General features: G+C 40.3%; 1 protein-coding gene across 1 annotated transcript in view; it reads left to right on the plus strand.

Annotated features, from left to right (window-relative positions):
• The window catches only part of LOC104271474 (sex comb on midleg-like protein 2), a 59,107-nt gene that overhangs the window by 35,430 nt on the left and 13,753 nt on the right, over positions 1-9,924 (plus strand). The window contains 3 exon segments of the mRNA XM_009866155.1: positions 2,673-2,923; positions 7,935-8,070; positions 9,865-9,923. Of these exon segments, the coding sequence (XP_009864457.1) occupies positions 2,673-2,923; positions 7,935-8,070; positions 9,865-9,923 (446 nt within the window).

Genomic DNA, 9,924 nt, shown 5'->3' on the forward strand with positions numbered 1-9,924 from the left:
TCCTCATTTGCTGCTATCTCCGGGGCCTGCCCTGCCAGTATGGGCTTTGTTGCAGTCCTGCCTATTGAAAACAGCAGCTTCAGCTCTAGGCAGAAGGAAAAATACCAAATGGGACTTGGTCTCCCCCCCTTAATGGTTAATGCTGCTAATATTTGGTCCTCTGGTGCGTACAGGTAGGCAGATGCTGAGACAAGGGTACTTGATGTGCGTGGTTCAAGAGGGCAGCCTGGAAGAGGTTGGAGCTGTTTGTGTTGTTATTCTTTGTCTGGTAAATCTCCTTCTGGAAGGGAGTAGGGATTTCCCAGTGTCCTGGAACTCGTACCTGCATTCCCAGAACCTGTTGACATTGCAATTATCTGTGTATTTAACCTGAGCTGTGTCTTTACTGTCCGAGAGTAGAAATGCATTTACTGGATTTCAGCAGAGGCACAAAGAATTTTCGAAACGTTTGTTTACAAGGTCATGATTGTTTTGTTAAAGGCATAGTTGTGTGGCACGCGCAAATAAAAATAGCTGCATTTTACGTTGGTGTAAGCGTAGTACAGGATGCGCTATCTAGTAACGTATTGCACAGCATGCAGTTGATACTGTTTGGCTCTCCAGTCACACAGCTTAACACAAATTGTCATTCAGCAGTTCAGAGACGTAAGAGCAATGCTATGCCAGCATTTGGTTAGAATTACGTTCATCTTATTTTAAGCTGTCATTGCATATGAAAATAAGTTTTGGCATGCATAAATAAAAGGAAAGTGATCACTTTGCACATCCAGAAGGTGGTCCTTCTCAGATACCTAGGGATATATCGTGTCTGTGTTTGATGTATTAGGATTGCAACCAACCATAATGAAGAGATTTCTTCTGAACTGCATTTAGGAATATTAGATTAGTAACCAAATCAGACAAATAATAATGTATGTAAATGCTCCTACAGCTTTAAAAATGTGTGTCAGTAGTACTTGTATTTTATAAGAAGTCTGTTTGCAGTGCACATTTCATCTTACTGTGACATTTTTCTGTCGCAAATACTTAATAACAGTTAACTCCTGAATAAAAATTCAGAGTTAAAGTAACAGTTCTAAAGCTAGGTGCTAGACTGTTAAGGTAAATATCACTCATAGAGCTAGACATTAAAAATGTTACTCAATCTTTAAGTATATTTGTGGGGTTTTGTTCTCAAGACCTCATTTCAAATGTATCTTTCAGTTTTGCATTTTATTTGCTTACGGGAAAGCCCCAATATACAAATATTTTAGGAGAAGGAATTTTCCAAATTCACAAAAATCCAGAAAATCAACTATTAGCAGCCCCCTGTGCTCCACTTCCAGTCTGCAGTAGCCCTTTGGATCAGGCACCGATGACTGATGCTGTCAAAGCCCATTTGAACCCTAACTTGCAACGCTTTTAAGTTGTGTCACATTGAGTCCACAGTATTTAAAGTTAAAGTTAGGGTGGATCATGAGGATTTCATCATCAGCAAAATGCAAAAGGCTGTGGTAGGGGCAGTGTGATGCTGGAAAGCCATCTAATTCTAAAGGCTTCAAATGATTTCACATATGTTGTGTGTTCCTTTCCCCCAACTCTTGCAACAAGGGTGGTGTGATGTCATCAAATCTCCCATTTTCATCCCCTACTTACCTCTTTTGCAGCTTACACATCTATCTGCCTGCTGGCAGTCAGGCCAACAAAATAGAATATTTGTTGGATGCAGGGATAACACGGTGAGATACATCTTTTTATTGAGGAGATGTCCTTATCCGTAGGTATCCTTATCTGTTGGCATCCTTCTGGTGTTTTAATCTGTCCTTTGCAAAGGGAATTGTTAAAATAAAATCATAATCATTGCTTAAGAGAAGAGTGAGTTGGGTGGAAAAGATTTCTAGCCAGGGAGTTGTGTTCAGTGAAATGTGATTACATCTTGCAGCTTCACAATTGATTACAATACAGTGACATCATATGCATATTGAATCAATTTTGTATCAGGTTGGGAGATTCAAGAGAGAACCATTTCAGTGTTAAGAATGGCTAAAAATGATACTTTGTGTTTGATTTTTGGGAGTCCTTCCAAATACAATTTTAAACCTGGATGTCTCCAGGTAGAAAAATCTGGGTGTAGTTCTGTGAACTCAATTTCCTAAACTGGCATTGCAGACAAATTCTCATTAATGATATTTAGCCTATCATCAGTTTCTCCTCATCAGTGGGGTGATTTTCTTTGCTGCTCGGAATTGGTTTGTAGCTCCCTAGGAGTAGTGAGCATGTCTTGTAATGGTGGAAACTGCTTTTAGGGGAGAATCGGTGTATCGTGACTGTATAATTTATAAGTATTTTGAAGGCCTTCTTGATGAATGGCACTTTATCTTACTGTAATTAAGTTAAGGGAAGCATTTATAAGGTGAGTGGATTAATTCTATTATTTAATTTTTACTTGAATGTTTTTCTCTTAGGAAAGTCCCTCTAAAACAATGGGTATAAAGAGTTCTGTCTTTGGCTTCAATGAAGTTACATAGTTTCATGCCAACCACTTAAGTTCAAAATATCCAAGTATATTTATTTTATAATGTACATTGTGCACTACATTTTTTTTAAAGACTTTGTTAGAAAAGTTGCTTTCCATCATTCATTTTGAGGATTTTTTCCCCCCCCCCTTCCCTTTTGTTTTTGTTTTTCCTCAGTTTCCATTACAAAGAGCAGTGCAAAAATCCAATCTTCCCCTTCCAAAGTGACCCGGCGTTCAATGCAGTCTCCACAGAAATCTGCTCCAGTACCAGCGCAACGGGGCAGGAAACCAGGTCGGGGCAAACCCCCTGGACAGTCTGCAGTTCCCAAGAAGGGCAGGTCTCCTAAAAATATTCCCCTGACAAAAAGCACCTCTCATACTGAAAATCTTAAATCAAGGAAAAAAAGTTTAAAACCTGGAAAAAAGGTTAGTCCTTATCTACTACTTTACTTTATATTGCGAAATTTTGTAGTGAGATTTTTTTTAAAAAAATTATTTAATTTTCTGTCTTCTCTTCAGCCTTCAGGGCTTTACAGTTTTCAGCAATTGCTTATAAGAAAAAGTCTAGAATAGCTATTCTGGAATATTTTGGTATAAGCTTCTATGGATTATATTATTCCAGAAGATTGTAATTTATTTATGGGTGAATTGTTGGTGTTGAGAGTACTATTCTGGCATAGCCATTTCCAGTAAAATTACAAGAGCCAGGAAAGCCCTTAGGCTTTTTCGTCTGAGTTATTTTGTTATTGAACCATATATATCGTTTGCATAACTTTTTTTTTTTTTCCCAAAAAGATTAGGAACAGTGAAGGCTTTGTTGCACAATTTAAGCATCTTAAGCATACAGCTGGATTTGCCGAACGAATCTCTTAGATACCCCCTATTCCTTGAGACAGTAGTGTGAAGCAGCAAGCTTCTTTCCACACTGTACATTTCTCCAGGCATGCGCGTAATTCTGCCCTGGTCCGAAAGATGCGATGCCTTTCTGCTTTCTCTCCCTGCCAAGCTGAGTCAGACCTGGAGTGCTGGCAGCTGCCTCCAGCTTCAGCTCCTCTGGAGCCAATTGATCAGGTATAAATCGGCGCTGCTCAAATCCCCCCATTCCTGCTCCCACGTGACACCAGTACTGGTGGGTTGACAATCCCAGAGCGAGCTAGTTCATGTCTAAACATAGCGTTCAGCCTTCTTATTTCCTTCTTTGTCTGCTCCACCCTGAAAAAGCACAAATGCTACGGCTGCTGCAAGAAGGGAGAGGATCACAGCAGGGCAGATTTAGGGCAATTTGAATTGCTGTGAAGGTACCATCTATTTTCTGAGGCTTGCTAATGCACTGCAGGCTGTCAGAGAGGAGTAGCAATGCTGCAGTGTCTTTCTTCAGACAATTTCTGTCTTGTCCCTGTGCTCCTCCCTCCTTTGCCTTAGCACTGATGGAGGAGTGGGTAGCATTATTTTCTCTATTTTTTTTTGGAGAATTTTTTTTTTCCCTCCCCAACTGCCCTGAGGTTTCAAAATGTTGAAGTTTAGTGTTTTTTTCTCCTGCATTTTCATCACTGTGGGCTATGTGATATATTGCTAGTAATGCATGGGAGGGGCTGGAGTGATGGCACAGGTGGGACTTTTCCCTTCAGTGATAGTGCTGATCAGTGTAAAGTGGTAGTGAAGAAATATTGTTAGAGCATACCCAGAAGGCTCTAGCACACAACTGGAAACAGGCACTTTGTTGAAATGATGACCGCAAGGTAAGAAATGATTCTGGGGACCAGCAATTGAAAGCCAAGCGCCATGTCCTCTGCTGCCTGCCCCTTTCAGTCAGGCATCAAAACTGGTAGGATACTGATGTAAGTGGTCTCCAGCTTTATCTCATGCTTGATGTATAGAAGTGCATAGAGAGACAAGTTAAAGAGGAGAAAGGTGCTCTCATGCAGACTTAGCTGGCAGATGAGGTGTTCTCCTTAATCTTTTCAGCTGGCAGATGAGGTGTTTTCCTTAATCTTTGGAGCTTTTAAAGGAAGGTATTGAACACAGGACTTACGTGTCTTAGGGACATACACAGGAAATGACAGGATGCACAGTTTTATGTAAGAGTTTTTTCTCATGAAAAAGGAATTGAGAGGCTTTAAAGAGCAATTGGATGCATTTCACCCTTAGAGGAGGCTTCTGGGTTCTAAAAGCTGGATGTCTGAAAATGTCTGCTTGGAGCACTGCATTTCTGGCACCTGGTCTGTGTGAGGTACTTGAGGGGCATTTGCTTGCGGAATGCTGACCCTTCCCGTTGAGGCAGTGAATCTGAGGTATTTCTGTACACTCCAGATTTCCTGTGTAAGACCAGACAACTAAGAGTTCGGTTTTGCAAAGTCTAGATTTGATATATTTACCTTGGGAATTTTACTACATTAACCTTTGCATAAAAAATGTAAAAAAAATTAGCTCCTTTCAAGAATCCATGGAAGGTTGTTATTGCTTTTGTATGTGGTTAAATTGCCAAGATGTTAGACATATGTGCAAGCTTTTCTTTGGACTGTTAGACCTGTTAGCGTAAGGGTGAAAAAAGAAAGTGGCTTTGTGGGAGTTCTGCACAGACAGCGTGTATCTGACGTGGAGTGCCATACGGCCTGTATACCTCACAGTACTTACGCAAAATATAACACAAGCGATATGTGCTTAGAGATTTGAAAGTGCTTCCCCCCACCCCCCCTCAAGACTGATCCAAAAAAAATCCCCTCCAGATTTCAGGCTAAGTAATTGTGCTTCAAGTGTGAGCTGACTATGCAGCAGTTCAAAATCTGTGTGTTTAGAGGAATTGGTCTATTCCTGATACTCTGTAGAGTTATTTGGCTTTCTTTGCCATTCTAAGTTTGTTACACTGCTATGTTTATTATTGTGCAGGTATTAACTTATGCATCTAGGAATGTTGTGCCATTTTTCTCCTTTACTTACAGTTTTTCTAAGCTTCTCTGTAAGTGTGAGATGCATGCCAGGGTTTGTTTTCCATTCATCTCTCCTGGTTTGCTCTGTATGTTTTTACTGTGTTGTAATGAAGAAGAAATCTCTTCACGTCTCATCAATTATTTTTAAAAGTACTCTTTGCATACCTTTTCGGAATTTCTTGTGGAAGTGCCTTCATCTGTGTGTGGCTCACAGCCCTGAATTTGAATTGTAGAGAGAGTTTTTAAGCACCAGGGTGAAGCCCACGAAGGTGGCCTTGTGGTGCCGGGCTGTGAGCAGGGCCTTCCCAGCTGGCAGGGGCTGGGATCGCGACACCCTGACCGAGCAAAGGTGCTCCTGCTGGGAGCGTGGCCTCCTTCCTCACACAGCACAGATTTGGCATCGCCGCTTGCTGCTTGCCAACTTGGGGTCGCAAAATGAAAACCTCAGCTGAGCGAGCATAACATGCTTTAAGAGACGGATGGATGTTTTATTGGGGGACATCGTTTAGCTGGTTGATAGGGCTGAGACAAAGGCTGGACTTGATGATCTTCAAGGTCTCTTCCAGCTGAAACTATTTTATGATTCTCTGATTTCCAAAATGTGTTCTCTCTCACCTTCTGAAGGGGAAGGTAGGAAACAGCCAGCTGGCCTCACCACGCTTATGCATTAGTGTGGAGGACAGATAGTTCCTCTGTCTTACAGTTTCGTGTTTGGATTTTGTTTTCATGCCTATGTTTTTCCCATTTCTTCCTCTTTCCTCTCAGCTCAACCACTCATATTTTCACAGAATCACAGAATTATTGAGGCTGGAAAAGACCTCTGAGATCATCAAGTCCAGCCTATGACCCAACACCAGCACATGGGCCAGAGCACGGCACTAAGTGCCACATCCAGCCTCTGCTTAAACACCTCCAGGGACAGTGACTCCACCACTGCCCTGGGCAGTGCATTCCAATGCCCGATTTTGCAGTGTAGTGACAGACAACTGCCCTCCCTTCCTGACCCCCCGCCAAGAGTCCTTACTTCAGAGGGGCCTTCAGGAGTGTCAGGCTTCGAATCAAAAGCTCCAACTTCCCAAGTGCATTTTTGTTCTCTGTATTAAGGATGGAGAGAGACCTTTCTGTCACTCAGTGTTAAGATATGTAGGCAGTTCCTGACAAGTTCAGTTCAGTGCCTGACCTGAGCCACCTCGGCTCATTCACAATGCAACGCCAAGCCTTGGCAGTCTCTTCCTTACGTTTGTAGCAATTCTATCTCGTGCTATATTGTCAGGCAGTTTCTCCAGCCAAACCTATCTTCTCTGAACTGTGAGGGGCATGGAAATGTTCTTTTCTTCTGAATTCCAGGTGTTGCAAAGAAGTTAAGCACAGCTGCCCTTAGGAAGCGGTCTCCTTTGATAGCTTTCTACATGATTTGTTATATATTATTTGGAAAATATGCTGTTTCTGAAAGTGTAGTAGATGAATACTGCTAAATGGGAGAGGGCTTAGCCTCCCTGGGCAGCTTGACTAAGTTTTCACTTCACTATAGATCAATTTTAGCAGTAAATCCTTATTACATGAGTAGCCAAGTCTCTGCTGCCTTCAGCAATGTCAAGACTGAGAAGTCTTTTACATTTCTATTCTTTTTGGTGAGTAAGAGAATGAGAACCTAATCTGTCCTCATGCAGCAATGAATGGTGAAGGGAGAGATGATGAACTTTTCTCCAATCCATTATTTCTTTTATTTCTATGTTTCCATAGCATAGAGCACAGTAGAAATGCCTTCCTTGTGCATGTCTCTCCTCTAAAGCCAAGTCTGAACCAAACTACAACAAAATTCTTCTTTCCTCAGGTGGAAGGTGAGGCACGCTCACCAATTTCTAAATCTTTGTGCTGCAAACTCTGGTTGTCTCTTATAGGATAAGCTGCAAATAAGTTTGGTATGGGAAAGGAAAAGGTTTTGGCAACTCATGACTGGATTGTAATTACTGTTTTATTTGATATTTTGCCGAAAGCACCAACTCTTGAAAGTGATTGCTTGAAAATTTCAGGCCCTTTGAAACAAGCTAGGGAAAATCTAGATGTGCTATTGACACCTAAATGTGACTCAGGTTTTATATGGGAATATATATACAGCCTGACTAACTGATTTAGATTGTAATAAACCTAGATGATTGGAAGGTTACAGGCAGGAAAATAATTGAAAGGACTTTTTCTGTGCTTCTTAAGATCTACAGGTGTCATGAATTAGTATATAAAACTCATTCTTTTCACACTTTTTACATAGAGATGCATTCCTTTTTAAGTAGTTTGTGTTCCACTGCCTTACTTAAGTAGCTGTAAAAACAAACCAACACTTTCTGGTCCCTCTTGCCTTGGACTTTATCTTTGCTGTGTTTAGTACTTCGCTAAAAAAAAAATGAAGTGCAGTTGGGAAGATGGTAACTGATAGCAGAAAGGTTTTGCAGCCTCTTTAAAAAACTTTAAACATTTTGACTTTTTTGTTGTTTTTTTTTTTCTCTAAACAGAAAAAAATCTTGCCGGAACAGCTGGCTCCTACATCTCCTTCTCCTCATTCTTCTCCTGAGGGGGACAGTGGCACTACACAGAAACTTAAAGAAGGAATTGGTTTGTCTGGTGCAACTGCAGCAGTTATATCCACAGGTAAAAGACGGGGGAAAAAAAAATCTTTTAAATGTGAAACGGTTTACATTTCAAGCAAACTAGTAGTGTAATTTTATGGCAAATATGTTTAAAAGGTATTACTGTAAATCAATGTCCAGCTACCTTATTTTTTAAAGATATTTGTAGGTGCCAGTGTTACTTTGCAGAATTAGTATTTTGATGTCTGCATTACAGCAAGAAGTGCTGGAGCGCAGGAGCTTTTCATACATCTGCTAGACCTGGCAGTTTGTTCCTGTCTGTAGAAGGAAACTGTACAATTCTTTGATGTCTGTCCCACTCCTTAAAGTATGAAATGGAAATAGATGTAGCTAAAAACCCATATGATATTCTGACATCATGCAGGCTGTGCTGTAATATAAGAAAGTGGAGATTTTTATCTCTGTATAGGCTTACATTAAAAGAAACCACACAGACTGTTTAAACTAAGTAAAGGCAATCAGAGGAAATACATTCCTCCATCCTCTAATGTTTGCTTGTTTTTTGAAATATAATGAAATGTGTCTTGAAAAGGGTTGGCAAAAGAGAAATAAGCTAGTTAATGAACTACTTCGTTGAGGAACTTGTAACCCTGTAGGAAAAAAAGTTGTGTGTTGTCAACTGAAATCTCAGAACTTTCTGAAAGCTTCATCTATTATGATAATTTTGTTTGTGGTGGTTTCTTACATTTGAAAACTGTTTTACAATAGAAGTTACGAGGCTCTTCTCACCCACAGCTTCAGTCATGGATGAGGGGAAAGTATGTGTGTGTTTCATAGGAGGCAGTTGTTGTTGAGCCCAGACAGAAGATGTCATGAAGCCTACTTTTGCTGATGTGTATCCTTATTTGTACAAACAGGTTTCCTCAAATTTTCGGACATGAGAGAGTGAGGTTATATGCATGAAGATACAGGGTCATTCAAACAGAAATATTTCAATTTAAAAAACCCCAGACTTTTAACTAAGTCTGTTGTCTATAATGTCTTGGGTGCGTTCCTGGTCATGTAACAGTCAAGGCCAGAAAGAAAAAAAAAATCTTTGGCTATGGGTTTTTCTGATTTCCCATATTTTCCTGCCTTGCTCTCTCTTTGAAGGACAGTTTTGCATAGTCTCTATAAAAAATAATTTCAAAAGTCCTATGTGATTGTTTTGTGCTAAACTTTAAACTACATCACAGGGTTTCTAGAGAAATTTGTTTATTTAACAGAGAAGGTGAAGCTGCAGGGTGGAAATAATACATGAGTGGTTCAGGGCTTCTGAAGGTTCAGATTTTCAGTAGCTGTTACACATGCATACAGGACCATTACACATACATGTGGGTGCTTCACAATGAGCATCAGTGCTGCATATATACTGTAGAGGGAGGTTTTGCATGTGTTTTTTTGGATTGTCAAATAGGAGAAAAATTAGGGCAGTAACTTGGTAAGGCCAGCTTTTTCCAGTCTTGGTAGCTTAGAGTATGTCAGTAATTCTTGCTTTATTAAAACTAGTGTATTAACAGAGATTAGTCAAAATAGAAGATATAACAGAGATGTCATAATCTGTTCTTATTAGTAGGGTAGAGAAGGGCTTTAGAGACTTGAAGGAAGTGAGTTTAGGACTCAGGCAGGAGAACTTTGATAGACGACAGAAAGAACACTTTTTATGTACTCTGAAAGTATGTATGTGTGTTCAGCTGCTTGGGTTGACCAGTACATCTTTTTTTCCTCAAGATTAAAGCTAAAAAGAGTGTTTGGAGTTCTAACTTGGAAACGTATATTAGTTCCTTGGCAGTAAATGTGGCTTGTTCTTTTTCAGTGTGTGTTTATGTGAACAAGCATGGAAATTCTGGGCCTCACCTGGATAAGAAGAAGGTTC

This window comes from Apaloderma vittatum, unplaced genomic scaffold (genome assembly GCF_000703405.1).
Source record: "Apaloderma vittatum isolate BGI_N311 unplaced genomic scaffold, ASM70340v1 scaffold3913, whole genome shotgun sequence".
Classification (NCBI taxonomy): Eukaryota; Metazoa; Chordata; class Aves; order Trogoniformes; family Trogonidae; genus Apaloderma; species Apaloderma vittatum.